Source organism: Python bivittatus, unplaced genomic scaffold, assembly GCF_059951505.1.
Source record: "Python bivittatus isolate LINGU-HERP-01145 unplaced genomic scaffold, Pbiv_v1 ctg000570_np1212, whole genome shotgun sequence".
NCBI lineage: Eukaryota > Metazoa > Chordata > Lepidosauria > Squamata > Pythonidae > Python > Python bivittatus.
In genome coordinates this window covers 17,793,815-17,810,616 of record NW_028277097.1, presented here as the reverse complement: position 1 = coordinate 17,810,616, position 16,802 = coordinate 17,793,815, and the positions used below count along the sequence as shown (strand labels likewise).

The following is a 16,802-nucleotide window of genomic DNA, read 5'->3' as shown; positions in this document are numbered from 1 at the left end:
AACTAGTAAAGTTTGTTTGCTGAGCGTTTTGGCTAATATTCATGGTACTCACGATATGTTTAAGTATGTCATTGTGCCTGGCACATATCAAGGTACAGGTAGTCCTCACTTAATGACCACAATAGGGACCAGAAAATTTGTTGTTAAGCGCGGTGAATAACTTTATTACAGTCAATTAGACCAGTACAATTGTTAAGCGCAGCATTTGTTAAGCTAGTCGCACCTGACTTTATGACCATTTTTGCAGCAGTCATTAAGCAAATCACGGCCGTCAGGCAAATCACGTGATTCCCCATTGATTTTGCTTGCCAGAAGCTGGCTGGGAAGGTCACAAATGGCAATCACGTGACCCCGGAACACTGCAATCATTGTAAGTACGAGCTGGTTGACAAGCACTCGGATCGCGATCACATGATTGCAGGGGTGCTGCAATGGTTGTAAGTGCGAGGACCAGTTGTAAGTCCTTTAGTTCAGCACTGTTGTAACTTTGAATGGTCACTAAATGAATGGTTGTTAAGGGAGGACTACCTGTATTTAGAAAAAGGATTATCCAGAGCCTGCTATTCCATGTGTGCAACCATTCTAAGGAGGAAAAGAGCATTTCCTACCTTGCATTTGAATGCAAACGTATGTAATTTTACATCTTCAAACCAATACAGAAAGCAAACATTAGTTTTCATTGAAATTGCCACTTTTCTGAATCTTGTAATGCAGTTTGCTACTTTAAAAAATATGCATGAGGGGAAAGTATGTACAGACATTCAAGTATTCAAAAAAAGTAATGTGCAAAAAGGCATTGCATGAGACAAAATTGTTGACCAAAAAAACTGCATGTTTGACAAGATTTCAGACAAAACAAAACTCTAAATTAGGCTTATTTGAAGAAGCAACATAAAAACATTTGTACAAACTTTAAAATAAACCCTGTTCCAAAGAATCAAACTTGACAGCTTTATAAAAATAAGAAATAACACTAGCATATTCACTAGTCCCAATTCCATGGATGCTTTGAGCAGAGGCAATTTTAGAAGGGCAGCACCGTAATAAAATTCCATACGTAGACCTGCATCTTGGGTCTGCTAAAGGCCACTTAAGAAGTATGTGTAATGAATGAAGAGGAGATAGGGTCAAAAATAAATGAGGGCTGAATGGACTTTGAATACAAAAGTGATGATCAGTATGAAAGAAGTGAATTGAGATGGTTTGGTCACGTGGCGGGAATAAATGAAGACTGAATGACAAAACAAAAATATGAGGGAAAAATGGATGACAAGCGGAAGGAGAAGATGAGAACATCGTGGTTGGATGGATCTGATGTGATCCTCAAAAAGAGAGGGGTGAGAAGTATAAAGAACAAAAGGTAATATATGAAGCAATGGATGGATGAGATGGAAGCCAGGATGGTTTTCAAGGATAGAAAGATGTAGAAAACTACAGTGAATGGTTACTTGGTATAAACAGGTTTTAGCTTTGTTTCATCTTCTGTCAGCCCCATTAGGTCGATTGGCCATGAAACTACACAGGTAGGCTGAAGCTACTTTTATTGAAATAGCCTACAATAATCTTGCAAGTCTGATTGTGCTGTAACTCCTCCCCCTTCTTATTTGATTATGTGCCATCAAGGCATTTTTGACTCCCAGCAACACACAGAAAGATTTTCTCCATGACCCCCTTCTTATGCTGCAGTGAATTAGGGAGGTGCCTGACTGAGCCACTTCTGAATGTTATCTGGACCTTCTGTACTTAAAATATGTTTCAGCCCCTTTGGCCTGGATAAGAATTCCTTCATATATCAAGGTCATTTTCCTTACTCTCTACAATTTCTTATCTTATGCCTTTAATTTCTTTGGTTACTATTTCTTACACTTTTCCATGTCACTCTTTACCATGAAAGGTAAATAGCATGATAGGTATATATGTACACGAGTATGGAAAGGATACTTCACCTCAACAGTTGGGGCTATGTCAAAGGATAAAGTAAGAATGGGAACCCATGATCACTAGAAACTCCAGCCAATAGAGTTAATTATCTGGATCAGGGCTACTTCATCTGATCTGCAGATATCTGAATAATCACTGGAATTAAACCTTGCTGTATCCCTTCAGTTCTAGAGATCATCTGGGTTTTTGCACACCAGATCTGGCAGGTTTAATTTGAATCATCTGGCTTACATGAATTCCCTTCTTCTACTCTGGATTCCCCAGAAGAATGCTAGAACCCAGGCATCTAGCAATTTCTAGAAAAAAAAACATTATCAAGTCCCTGAATTTTGTATTCCCCACATAAGGAGTTTAAGCAGGTTTTCTCTCTTCTAAAATGTCTCCTTGTCACTTCCTAAATACTTATTATCATGCTGGAAATATCCTACAGATTAGGCCAACAGTTTCCTTTCAAATCTCACAATTAGAAGGGGCCTTGGAAATATACATCTATTTTGGGAGCAGCCAACCTGTAGCCTATAGGCCATGAGTGGCCCACCAGCACTTGATAGGTGTCTCCCCCAATGCTATGAGATCACACTGCTGAAATGGCATCCATGTAACCTTGGACTGTCTTTAAATTTGTTTCTCCAAGTCTCTCCAACGTTCACATCCTTAAAAAATAGTAACAACAACAAACCCTAAACGCCAAGAAATAAGTTTAAAAAAAAACCTGGCCACTTTCTTCCTGTTATGACATCAGTCCCTGGATGGCTTTTGAGGTTCTTCAGAATGTCTGAAGCCTGAGCTGTCCCCCTGCACTCCCCCCCCCAGACATTAGAAATGACCCATCTGATTTAGTCCAACCATCCGCTCCATACAGAGTTGCCGTGCAGGATTTAACAATAGCACCCTAACGTGTGGCCACCCATCCTGTTTTTATGCTTTCATAAAAGAGAATCCCCACTTCTCAAGGCAGATTGTTTGCTGCTGAACAGCTGTTGCCTTTAGGAAGTTTATCCAAATATTTAGCCAAATTTTGCTTCCCTGAAATGTCTATCCTTTCATTCTAATCCTGCCTTGCGGAGCAGCAGAAATGACATTAATTCTGCCTACAGGGAGTGAGCACTTTTAGAAAGGGGGGCAATTCCATTTCCATTGGCTGGGTTCACACCACACATTTCAGCAGGTCAGGTAAAGATGTAGCAATATGCTAAACTTGGTTCGTATTACCCTTCTTGGTTTGTTTTTTGTTTTTTTTTAATTTACTGGGTTGTGCAAATCCAACCTGTTTGGTTAGTTTATGTTCAATGCAATGTGTGAACCTGAAAATAAGTTAATTCATAACCAGGTTTATCACCCGGTGTGAATGCAACCATAGCAGCCTTTATTCATATCAAACAAAGCACTTTTGAAGCATGTCATAAACTAGGGTGGAGAAACATTATACTTGTCTACTCCACCTTGCTTTTGTGCCTGAAATTTAGAGCTGGCTGCACAAAAATGTCTGAGTTAATACAGTATTAGAATCTATTCTCTCACTTCTCCCTGCTAAAAACCCTTGAAAAAGAGGTGCTTTAAATTTTATTTTAAATTTCTCCTGCTGTTGTTCATGAGCTTCCTATCGACTGCAAAGGATAATGGGAGCTGTTGGTGTGGTTTGCTTTCTCGTGACAGATCATCACCCTGAGGCCTCCCAGCCTACCCCGAATTCCCATTCTGGAAAAGCCCCCCAGGAGTCCTGGTGTCTTTTCCTGAGTTTCGGGGAAGGCTGGGGAGCTATGCAGGTTGCAGATCACTGGAGACAAGATGATAAAATGAGCGCCAAGGCAATTTCATGGGAACACACATAGACGCAACCCTTAGCAGGCTTGTTATGCAGTAAATGAAAGACAACCTCATTCCAGTTGTGAGAATTTCACCCACATCCCAGTTTTCCCTTGCCCCACTTTCATCCATCTCCAAAGAATAATTTAAAGAGATGGAAACTGCTTCGGTGTAGCGTGACCAGAGTCAGGATGGGAAAACTCCTTGACGATTGACAGGAAGGCATCCAACAGCAGAGCAGTTTTTTCCTACCATGGTTATAAAACGAAATAACATCCTGAGGAGCATTTGCCCAAGAGTCTATAAAATAATAAATCCAGGGCAGAGAGTAAGCTGTTATCCTGACTTTCTTCTCTCTGCCCTTTAGCTTACGTGCAATGCTAGGAAAGATGGATGGATGTCCTCTCAAGCTGTCCTCCCTTCCAGTCCCAACTGAGCTACCGCCAGATGGACACAAGCTTTATGACTCTGAATTTAAGTGCCAGCACTACCCAGCGTGTGCCCAAGACCCTTGTCAAAGTATGCCACTACTGAAGAGGCTGGAAGCCCAGGTAGGCATCCTTTGAAGGTGGCCTGCATCTACACTTTACCTTCAACAGCCAGGTTGATAGAGGACCATTTGGGGTAGCTAATGCAGTGTTTCTCAACCTTGGCAACTTGAAGGTGTGTGGACTTCAACTCCCAGAATTCCCCAGCCAGCAAGGCTGGCTGGGGAATTCTGGGAGGTGAAGTCCACACATCTTCAAGTTGCCAAGGTTGAAAAGTACTGCTCTAATGAACTCTGAAGGCTTTAGAGTATTCTAGCAAGTCTGTAACCCTACAACATGGCTGCTTTGCTCTGAGCTCCTTCCTGTTCTCCCATGGAAAGAAGATGCTCGTTGACTCAAGGGAAGTTCAGGAGGACACAATCAGTCAGATGCTTTGTTGCTTTTGTTTGGGCAGGATCCAAAAATCACAATGGAGATCGACGCTGCCAGAGAAAAGTCTGACAAAACACAGAAGTCAACGCAGAAAGGTTGCCAGCAAATGTGCAAAGTCCTGAGTTATGTCATGGGAGATATGAAGGTGCTTGGAGACTGGCTAAAAGGTAGGCCACATTTCTGATACCTCTACAAGAACTGATGGAAGGTCATGTGGAGGTGGGCTCACAGTGTAAAGCTGCTTAATGCCTTGATCATCACCTAGATCGGGGTTTCTCAACCTTGGCAATTTAAAGGTTGGGGAATTCTGGGAGTTAAAGCCCACATATCTTAAACCTCTTGAGGTTGAGAAACATTGATCTAGGGGATTTTTGAGGTGACATGTGCAATTTAACCACAATTATTTATTTTGGGGTGGTGACAGATTAGGGCCCTCAAATGAGGATGATTCCTTTCTGGTGTACACTGCATACCTATGTAACTTCTAGACCCACATTTTCAGTTGCTATATTTACTTTCCATAAACACCCATATAGGAAGTAAATCTTCCTGTTTGGAGTCAATCAGAGCTACGGGTCAAGAATGAGTCCTTGAGCTAGAAAGTTCTAGTCTGTTCTCTGTCCTACCCCCATTTTATGTAAACATTGCCTGTCCTGTGCATTGATGGGGGTCAGGAAAGACTCAGACTCCCTGTTTTAAGTCCAGATTCAGATATGAGGGCCCACTGAAGTTTGCATCACAAAGGAGCCCCATGGACTCCTATGCAACGTTTGCAAGTGCAGACCACTCAGGATGTGGCAACAACCTCATAATGGGATCAACCATTTTCTAGAGACTTACCAAAGTTCTGTTCCAGGAGGATGGAATAATTCCAGGAATGATGGAACATTCTGGTTTTCCATGAGGAGTGGCCATTCCTTGGGTGTCTGGCAATTTTCCATGTAAATCTTTTGGAGCTGGAAGCAGTTTGTGGTGTTCTGGGCGCATTGGAGCCCTAAAACCACCTCCAGAATGTGCAGAATGGGATGGTTTGGAGAAAGGAACAAATGTTTGTATATACTAGAGGTTCCCTTAAATTGGGTCACTGTTTCCTTCTTTCTTTCACCACCGCCTAAAGCTGTCATTGCGAGTTCTGTGATAAGCTTTAGGCTGACCGTTCTTTTACCCTATAAACATATCACAAGATATTTATTCTTAGTTTTCCTCCATAGCGCATCACTTTCCCTCTCCAAATCCCAGTCCCAAATCACGCATTCCTCCTGCCTGAACGCCATTGTGATGTTAAATTATAGACTTGGAGGGGTGTGTCACAATCCCAACACAAGCTGGCCTAGAGACGCTCAGGCCATCTGCCAACTTCAATGCGAGCAACATAAATTAGCTGTTTTGTATCTTCCGCATGAACTGCACCGCTCAATCAACTTCCCAACTGCGTGATGTTTTTGCAAAGAATAATAAATGTGTGTCATATTTTACAACCTGATTGGCAGTAAGAGCCACACCAGATGTTGCCAGAGATATACACATTGGCAGTTGTCCCAGTCCATAAACTTTCAAACAACAGAAACAAAGCCCTACTGGAATTGTTGAAGATAGGACAATTTGCTCCCCACAAATTCCTCTCTATATTTTGACCTTGCATCCTTGTTGGTGGCATTTACAACCCATTGTAATCTGATTGTAAATTAACCCATTGTCTAAGGTAGCACAGTATTTTGAACCATAAACTAACCAAATAATCCAAGTTTGCAGAACTCCCAAGTTGTATGAACTGGCCTATATATTAAAATCATCTTTCAAACCCTTTCAGCAGGTACAACACCCATTCTAAATTCACACAACCATTTTAACCAGATCGGCTGAAGACCTGAGAGTTGCATTTGAAGAGAAGTTTGGGTAGTTTTAACTGTGGGGTTTTTTGTGGCTTAGCATTTGGTGCATATCCCGGTTAGTTCGCAACTCAAGATACTGTGTGAATCCAGAAAAGGGATTAATTCAGGAATCAGCATTGGTGCATATGCAGCCATTTAGCAGTAGATGAAAACAACAACCCCTGACCGACATTGGGCAAAGATCTTCAACTGAGCCAGGGGTGTCTGCAGAGGGAGGTCAAAGAAGTCAAGATGGCAGCTGGGACCATATGATTGAAGTCCCCCCTTTTTACATGATTTGCAACATGACCCCTTAATCAAGCCTTTTAACTTTGAATCTTTTATCCCTAGATTACATGACATTATTGCTGTTGGGTTTGTTTTTTTTAAAGAAGGATTTTATTACCGTATTGTATTCTTTCATTGTATGGTGCTGATAGTTTTTATAAACCACCCAAGTAAAGATTTTTGAACTCTACACTAGAAATCCTTCAAACAAATAAGCAACTGTAACTGCACTTTCTATGAATTGTTAAGCACTTTGCCAAATATGGAAACAAATACACAACTTGCTCGGCTGGCTTATCGCTTTCAGGTCAAAGACAACTCACAGGAGAAAAGAACGTGAATTCAGAGCTCCCACACCCTATCCAGATGGTCTCTTGACCAACGATTTGTCTCGTGGATTCAGAACTCCAGTCCTTCTGTCCAACAGCATCCACATTGTGTTACTTTCATCAGAATGACAATAGTAGTGTTGCGATGTTGCAAGGCAAGCTCTGCCCCCTTTGACTGTGTGTGCTATGTTGCAATAAACCAGTGTTTCTCACCTTAGCAACTTTAAGATGTCTGGACTTCCACTCCCAGAATTCCCCAGCCAGCATGTCACCTTTTTTAGCCACTCTATATCTGCAACTTTGTTTCTTGGAGGACTGAGGAGATAGACTTTGGGAATTGTCAGAGAGGAATTTGGACAGGCTTTCAAGGTTCTGTTATAATACCCTACCATATCATCATTGTAAAGTAGCATTCTTGGAATCCCTGCCATGTCTGTTTCTGACCTGGCTTAACTTGAAGGACTGACATCAATCTTGAAAGCCCATTTCTGACTACTCCATCTTATACCAAACAAAATCAAGGTGGGGTTATTTGAAGTTTCTTTCTCATGCTTCCCTCTATTTCTGGAGAGTGTAATGAATTCTCCAAGTCCCTTCTTAACATCTCTCTCTCCCCTCCCTCCCTCCCTCCCTCCCTCCCTTCCTTCCTTCCTTCCTTCCTTCCTTCCTTCCTTCCTTCCTTCCTTCCTTCCTTCCTTCCCTCCCCAAGGCCATCTCTATATTCCTCTCCACAGGATCATCTATCCTGTATATTACCATTATCATATCATATCATAACATCATATATAAGAAACGTTGTCAGATGCTTTGTCTTTCAGATAAGCCTGTGGCCCTCCAATTTACTGACTGGATTCTGCGGGGTGTTTCTCAAGTGATGTTTGTCAACAACCCACTTAGTGGCATCATTCTGCTCATTGGGTTCCTGGTCCAGAGTCCTTGGCTGACCCTTGTGTGTTGCACTGGAGTTATTGTCTCAACTTTAACTGCTGTTATTCTAAGCCAAGAGAGGTAGGTTGACCTCTAATTTTCCTCCTCCTCCTCCTCCTCCTCCTCCTCCTCCTCCTCCTCCTCCTCCTCCTCCTCCTCCTCCAATGCTCAGTTGAAAGTCACCACTGGGTCTCTTCTAAGTAGCAACATTCATGCAGTATCAAAGACTGTCATTCTGGAAGCAGAAAGCTGAAATTCTAGGAGCAGAATTAATTTATTTCTTAGTAGGGAATAATTTATGAACACACCTCTCTGAAAACAGCCTATACTGACGATTCCTGGGTTATCCTAAATCCTCCCCAATGTTCATTTGCGTTACATGTTCATTGATAAATAACAATTTCCCCAAACCATCTGTGTTTTCCCCCCCTTTCTTTTGTTCCAGTGCCAGGGTTTCAAGCGATCGCTCGAGCACCATTTATCCCCTCACCCCTGAATTGTTCTCCTTCCAAGCCAATCAGAAATAAGACTTACTATAGGATGATGATCCACATGCTAGACAGTGACCTGAGGAAATTGCTACGAGGAGCTCAAAGCAAAAGGGAGAGGACTGTGAATGAATAAAGAAACAGTTTTACAAGAAATGCCAACCCCCCCCCCCAAAAAAAAACCCAAAAAGAAAACCCACTCCCTATGCTGTGCTCTTTGGCAGAAAAATGCGAATTGCAGTTTTTGTAATAAATCCTTTGAATAAGAATGCTAGGAATTCTTCTAAGAATAAGCACATTCCAGAATGCACGTCTACAAGTAAAAGAAAATGTGAACCTGACTTATACGACTCTTTAAAGAATGTATTCTTATTTCAAGCTGTAACAAGACTTCTAGGCCAATTTGTGTTATTCCTCCCACAAATTTCTTATACTAATCCAAGGGTTCTTAACCATTTTGAGCCATGGATCCTTTTGAGAGGCTGGTGAAACCCGTAAATCCCTTCTCAAAACAATGTATTTAAATGCACAAACTAAACTACATAGATACAGATTGCATTAAAAAGGAAGTCAGCTATGCTCAAATACAGTTATCAGACTAGGAAAAAATTGTAATGTATCCACTTCTTTATTAAACCATTAAATCCGTAAGAAGACCATGCCCCTTTTTAGGAAATAATAATTTTAGATAGTGAGATTTACTGACATTAACGAGCTTTTTTGGAGCCTAGAGGCCATAAAATACTTTGTTGCCTCCTTACGTTATTGAGTGAAAGGCTAAATTTCAGTTAATGGTTAGTGAAAATAAAGTTGCATTTTTTTCCAATCCAAGTTCATAGACACCCTCAAATATGGACCCCAGGTTAAGATTCCCTGTCTAGGATCCACCCCACTGCTATCAGCATGGCTTGTCTACTAAACTGTTCTTGATTACAGCTGGAAAAAAGGGTCTAGTAAAGTTGAACAAGTGACATTAATTCAAATAAAAGTGGTATTAATTCAATAAAACTCTGCTTCACACATCACCGTAAACCATAGTTTGCTTTAAAGTATTTGCTAAATAAAAGCTAATTGTCTGTGCTAGGCTGTGGTTTGCAAACTGTAAAAGTGGAGTTTAGATGTTATGCTATCCAAAAAAAATCTAAAAACAAATCAATTTATGACTTAGTAGGATCTCTGAACCCAGAAACTGTCCTGATATTCCATCACTTATTGGTTGGGATCGCCCAACACCTTCACTTGATTACTGAATTAATCCATTTACTCAATCCGCTAAACCATCAGGAGACCAAATATTTCCCACTAATGGGAAATATTAATTTCCCTAATTTCCCACTAATACCCTCCATAATGTTTCCCCATGAGGAGGATAATGCTGGGGAAAGTGGAAGGAAAGAGAAACACACAGACAGTGACGGGGGACAGACTCAGTTACAGCAGCAGTGGGGCGCTGTTGGAAGATCTGAAGGACCAGGTTGGGGCAGATTGTCCTGGAGAAAGCCTCTTTTTTTAAAAAAATTTTTTTTAAATATAATTGTATTAAAGCTGTTAAACAAGAAGATAAAAGCTAACACCAACTAATATAAAGTAAGAAAGAAGAAGAAAAAAGAAAGAAATCAAAGAAAAAGCAAAGAGCACAAGGAAAGAAAAGACGTTAAGAAAAAATAGAAAAGAAAAAAAAAATTAAAGAAGTGGTTTCTGACATTCTTCACAGCTATTATAAGTACAACTATATTTTAACCTCTCACTCTAACGGTAAATCATATTACTCTTTCTATAATCTACCCTGTCTAATCATTAAAACCATAAATCACAAGTTCATTTTTTTCGTTCTTGCGCAAAAAGTCCATAAGAGGCTTCCAGTCTCCAATAAATGTAGATAGTGTCTTTTCTCTAATCAAAGAAGACAATTTATCCATTTCAGCAAAATCCGTCAACTTTGCCAACCACTCCTCCATAGTGGGTCGTGTTGAATCTTTCCATCTCTGGGCATATAGTAATCTCGCCGCACTAATCATGTATTGAAATAATCTTCCATGGCTTTTTTCCTAACTGTTTGTCCATTAATCCTAAAAGGAAAAGTTCCACTCTCAACTGAATATTAATCTTTAAAATCCTCTGTATCAAAGTATGTATTTGAATCCAATTTTTTTTAGCTTTTTTACATGTCCACCAAGCATGATAAAATGTCCCTTCTTGTTGTTCACATTTCCAACATACATCTGAAGTGCTTTTATACATTCTAGATAATTTCTCTGGCATCATGTACCCTCAACTTCTTCCTTCAGATCTTTTTCCATCCTTGCAAATCCTTCTTCCATTTCCTTTTTAACTGTTGCAGTCATCTTTCTGCCAAATTCTTCAAACATGTTCTGCAATAAATCTAATGAAATGCCCTTATCTGTAATTTTCATTTGTTCTAATGAACCCCTACCTTCTTGTCCCAGTTTGGAAGCTTTCCTTGTGGTTGCCATGGTGAGAAAGTGAAAGTATGTCAATTACTATGGTAAAAGTAAAAAGCAAGCTTTTTTTTTTTTCTGTTTTGCTTCTTTCTACCTTTAATGCTTTAGTCCCAACTGGCACTCCATAGTCACAGCCATACAGTCTGGCTCATATTACTCTTATCTTCTTGTTTTATAAAATCCATCAATTATTACTGTCTTTAAAAATAAACATTCCCACGAAGGTCCATTCTGTTTGTCTAATTAATTTTACTATTTTCAAAGGCACTTTCATCAGAAAAATTATTTGTTCTATTTTTTTTAATCAGTGTCCTCTTTGTCCGTTTGAAACTTTCTTATATCACAATCTTATCAAGCTTTTTCTTTTAAATTAAAATCCTTTAAGATAGTGTGTTTCCCTCTCTCTCTCTCTCTCTCTCTCTCTCTCATTTCAAAAAGAAGGCACTTACCAAGAGTTTTTGATCTTCACTGCCATTCAGAATACAGAATATTTCTCTTAGGTTGCAAAGCAATAAAACCATAAAGTGATTAAGAAGGTGAGGCTTCTGGCAATCCAAAGGCTGCACAGCAATTTAGGGCACATTGTAAATCCTCTGCTCCCAAGCTCCTCAACCCATGATGGACCACAAGACACTAAATTCCTGCAGGTTTCTCGTGAGGAGCAGCTTTTCCAGAGCCCAAATGGTTGATCCCCCAATTTCTCCTTTCTCCGGAGAAATTTCAGTCAGCCAGAACTGTCTCCTGGCAGAAAATGCCACTGTTGTGCTGTTCCTGGTTTCCGAGCCGTTGGCAGAGACATCTAGCCAGCCGTAACCCCTCACCCGGAAGCCCTGGAGAAAATCTATCGACGTGGTCACTAAAAGTCAATGCTGACTTGATGGCTCATCATCATGAAATAAGACATGTTCGAAGGCTTAGAGCAGTGATGGTGAACCTATGTCACGCGTGTCAAAGGTGACACACCAGCATTCACCAACACCCAACAACAACTGTTCACCCTGTTTGAGTTACCAAAGAAACCAAGTTTGTTTTACCCATATTTCATTTTTGTAATTATTTGATGTTTCTTTATATAATACCTAGCACCACACATGATTGGACTGTATTTTTTTAAAATAAATTAATATGTAAAGAATTGTTTCTCTTTTGTTGGGGGGGGGGGTGACACGCCAGCAGAGTCAGATTAGGCATTTTCTGAATTTTTGACATGCCGAGCCCAAAAGGTTCGCCACCACTGGCTTAGAGCGAGGAGGAGCCCACTCACTGCCCTTTTTGTTAACGAACTGGTTCCATCATTGAACTGCCCTTAACCCAGAGAAGTTTCTCCAAATGTTCACCTGAAACCCACTTTCCTCTAATGTAAGCCAATGAGAAGAAGCCTAAATCTCTTGTCCCCCCTTCTTCAGGGTTTGGGTTTGTCTGTCTGTTTGTTGGTTTAAAGCTGGTAGAAAAGGTTACAGCAGTGAATACTATTGGCCCCACTTCTCTGTTACCTAATATTTATGGGGGGATTTCAGAAGCTGTCAATTTCCCTCAGTTTCTTTTGGCAGATCTGTTCATTTCTTTTTGAACCAGTAAATAAAATCTGATTTTAAAAAAGCATTCAGACCATATTTTGATGTACCGTGTTTTTCCGACTATAAGACAATACTTTTTTCTAAAATCCTTACGCTAAAAATTGAAGGGCGTCTTATTCAAGGAAGTCAGCTGAGGAGAGAACCACGCAGTTGCAAAACTGCCCATACTTTGTCTCTGCAAACGGGCTTCCTCCTATTGCTAGCCTCCAATCACGAGTGAAATAGCTTGACTCTGCAAACAGGCTTCCTCCAATCACGAGCCTCCAATCACGAGTGAACCTGCCCATACTGTCTCTGCAAACAGACTTCCTCCAATCACGAGCCTTATGTAACTGACGTCAGCTGATGCTGAACAAACCAATTGGAGGAAGTCTGTTTGCAGAGACAAACTATTGGCAGTTTCACTTGTGATTGAAGGTAATCAGATGCAAAAGAGCATGGAAACAGAGCTGCAGAGAGACAGTTTGGACCTCCTCCCACCGAATGTATCAGGTCAATGTTACCTAATTACTAAATAAAAATGTGTTCTGCACTATCTTTAAAATATTGATTTCTTAATTTTGGGTTGGAAAAATGGGGGCGTCTTGTACATGGGGGGGTCTTATTGACGGAAAAATACGGTACATTTCTTCAAACTTTTCTTTGCAGTTTTGCCCAATCTACCTAATACTTGCAAACGATATCCCTTAATCTGAGGCATTTTGGTGCACCCTTTCTCAACACAGGAAATGTTGAAGATACGCACATTTCAAATGGTAGCTAAGCCTGAGTTTGTGTGATGTTCAAGAATGTCCATATAGGTGTCTGCGTTCTGTATTTCCAAAGTAATTTCTCCCCATGCTTACTACACAGATCAGCAATTGCTGCTGGACTCCATGGCTACAATGGTGTCCTAGTAGGGATGCTAATGGCTGTCTTCTCAGACAAGGGTGAATATTACTGGTGGCTTCTACTTCCTGTTATTCTCATGTCCATGACCTGGTGAGTCTATAAAGATGCTCTGCAGTATTCCTCTCTTTGGCCTAATTCTACTCTGTTCTTTCTCCTGAGCTGCGTTAGAGCATTTTTCACCACCTTCAGGAAAAGATCAAGGAAATATAGCCTAACCTTGATCTCCACTGCATTCCAGATAACGTTCCTCGCATTGGGGACAGACAACTCTTACTTTACAGTGGACACTTGCTCTATTTGTATAACTTCTGGTGGGATTTTAGTGTTCCAAATCCATGGATTTATAAGTCAAACGTTTCCAACATTTTCCCTTTTGCTATTTTAGATTTTTAAAAGTCAACCGCTCACAAATGCAGGCATCCGTTACGAGCCTCAATGACATCAACATGGTGTGTATCACAACATCCCCATGCAAATGAAGCAAGGATGTCATTTGCATCACTCATGTCATGATGCCAAATGCTGCAAGTAAATCATTTGCGTTCTTTGTGCAATGATGTCACATGGCTTTTGTCTTGCTTGCCCCCACCCCTTGGCAGACTCCTATGCCAGAATGCTCAGTTATTTGTTAACAGAATAATGAATAAGCAAGCAAGCCATCATCCCCTTTGGCTTCATGGTGAATTAGGATTGGTTTTAGGTCTGGGGAGCCATATCTTCTAAAAAAAAGTTTGCTCAGAGGTATAGAAAGGGTCTGATCACATTGCAAACTGATATTGGGCTTATACTACTTGCCCTGTCTAGGTATTGCCCCCAAAAATTCTGGGAATTGTAGCTTAGGGGAGTAGCCATTGGTAAAGAAAGTCCTCATCTCTTCCTGGAGCTTCCAAGATTTTCTGAGAAGCCATCAACGTTGGTAAAGTCTGTAACATAAATGAGACTATGTTTTCTGCAATTATCTGCAATAATTCTTATTCTTCTTTTCCAGCCCTATTTTTACCAGTGCTTTAGGTTTGCTGCTCAGCAAATGGGACCTGCCAGTTTTCACGTTGCCTTTCAACCTGGCTCTGAGTCTGTTTATAGGGGCCACTGGTCATTATAATTCTTTCTTCCCTACAACGCTGATAGAACCAACCACCTCTTTGCCCAATGCCTCTTGGTCTGAAGTTCACGTGATTATGGTAAGATGATACCAGCCATGTACCCCTTGCTGTGTTCTTTGGTATGGGAGCATTTCTAAATGAGGAAGTGAAGTAGCTTCACATAAGTGTAAATACCATGTGTACATTTACCTTGATGGTTTGGTTGCTGATACACATCTACTCCTTCACTAAGCCAACTAAGGTGGCAAATCTTCATGGCATCCTCTGTCCCAATGACTAAGCATACTCACATAGGTTGTTGCACAAATTCCATTTGTATCATTGAACTTTGTGGAGAGAGGTGTTTCCCCACATGATGTTCCATTATTCCAAGCCTGTGTGGTCACCTGGAGGACCCAAGTTGGAAAGCTGAAGTAGAATTTCGGGAGTGGGGAAGATGTTTTGTTTTGTTTTTGCAGTCCATAGATGAAAGCCATCTGCCACCCATTCGTGACAGCATGCAAACACTGTACCCAACCGGTTGCTATCTCACTATACAGCCATATTCCCCAGCTTTTGATTTCTATGTCCTATTTGGGGTGCATTAATGACCCATAACGTATGCAGATCTACCTTCAGGAAATAAATGAATGAAATATTGAAAGCTCTGACTATTCCATATCATTAAAATAAGATATACCTGCAGAAAATGGTGTGCAATTTTTGCATTCATTTTGGGCCAGGAGAAATCAGGGAAGGGATCATCCTAAAGGGACAGGAATCCTTGGTGAATAAGAGTTGGGCAAGCTGTGCCTTAAGGCCACCTATGGTTCTCGGAGGCTAATTATATGATATAATTGAGAACTTCTTTCCCTGGAAGACTTATGAGCTATACGGGTTTTCCCTCTAGTTTGGTTCCTGGAAGAGACAAAGAAAATGTCAAAAAAAGAGGAAAAAAGTGTGTCAGAGAAAAAAAGGATACCTCCTGCACACTTTAGAGTCTTCCTGGCATCTATTGCTTGCTTCAACTTAACCTACTTTGTGGTCCCCAACAAATAGTTGTCCACCCTTAATTTAGGACCATACGTACTGTCAGTGGTGGGACAGACTCATCACGCTAAAGATAACCTCAAGATCACAATATTCTTTCGCTGCCTACATCCAACAACACCCTTAACTCAGGTATGGGATTAACTCACTGCCTTGAATTCCACCCTACCATAAATTAATCAAATGTATGCCATGTACTATATTATCCCAAACAAACCAAAACTAACACTAATTGTTACATACTGTGCAGGGCAGTTGCTAGTTCTTTAACTGGCCTGGGTAAATATATTGAGTGAAGGCAGCCATTAAAAATCTTAACTCAGGGATTCATCCAGTCAGAGGCAGGAGTCTGCCTCTCTTCTCAGTTAGCCCCAGCTTAAGGGAAAGGGTTTGAGGCAGCTCCCACAAGCCAGGTTTGTGGGGCTGATAGTTTACCAACCTCCCTTGACACTGAAGACATTGAAAGGGTGGATAGTTCTTGCCTTTTAGGATCAACTATCATCAGTAAAAGAACCAGTAGTCAAAAAATATATCACAGACTAGTACTTGGTAGGATAGCAATGAAGACCTTGGAAAAGATATTCAGATGTCCCATAGCAAAAGTTGGACTTTGAAGAAGCAGGATAGAAAAAGTATTGATGTTTTGAACATTGGGGGTTGGAAAAAACTGCTGAGAATATGGTGGATAGCCAAGAAACATGAATGGATCATCGAACAAATCAATCCAGAGTTCTCACTTAAGGTGCAAATCACTATGTTCAAATAATCACCTTTTAGACACATTATGAGAAGACCTAGCTCTCTGGAGAAATCTATAACACTGGGAAAGGTGGAAGAAAAAGAAGAGGAGGACAACCAACAGCAAGGTGAATAGACTTGATTACAGCAGTGATGGGTACACCATTGGAAGATCTGAAGGACCAAGTTTGGGACAGATTGTTTTGAAGAAGATCTCACTGAAGGCATCCAGTCAGTGGAAGATCTCCCTGACAATTTCTTACAGCTGCTGTTTTGGAAAGCCACATATCTCAGCATCTGATGAATTTAGTGCATGGTAGAGTTCAAACTATGATTGTTATCTCAGGTCCAGGAGCAGGGATCCATCCATTCCCAGTTGAAGCCAGGTAAACTTAGCAGTCGTCAAATAGCCGTACATGAAGACAGTTTTTC

General features: G+C 40.7%; 1 protein-coding gene across 2 annotated transcripts in view; it reads left to right on the top strand.

Moving 5' to 3' along the window:
- Nucleotides 1-16,802, top strand: part of SLC14A1 (solute carrier family 14 member 1 (Kidd blood group)) — a 31,917-nt gene that overhangs the window by 3,418 nt on the left and 11,697 nt on the right. The window contains exons 2-6 of one of the 2 annotated variants that reach the window (XM_088152745.1): nucleotides 4,115-4,298; nucleotides 4,690-4,834; nucleotides 7,974-8,163; nucleotides 13,462-13,590; nucleotides 14,489-14,681. In XM_088152745.1, coding sequence (XP_088008871.1) covers nucleotides 4,125-4,298; nucleotides 4,690-4,834; nucleotides 7,974-8,163; nucleotides 13,462-13,590; nucleotides 14,489-14,681 — 831 coding nt within the window. In that variant the 5' untranslated portion in view covers nucleotides 4,115-4,124. The remainder of the gene's footprint in view (nucleotides 1-4,114; nucleotides 4,299-4,689; nucleotides 4,835-7,973; nucleotides 8,164-13,461; nucleotides 13,591-14,488; nucleotides 14,682-16,802) is intronic. The other variant, XM_088152744.1, reaches the window with a different exon arrangement.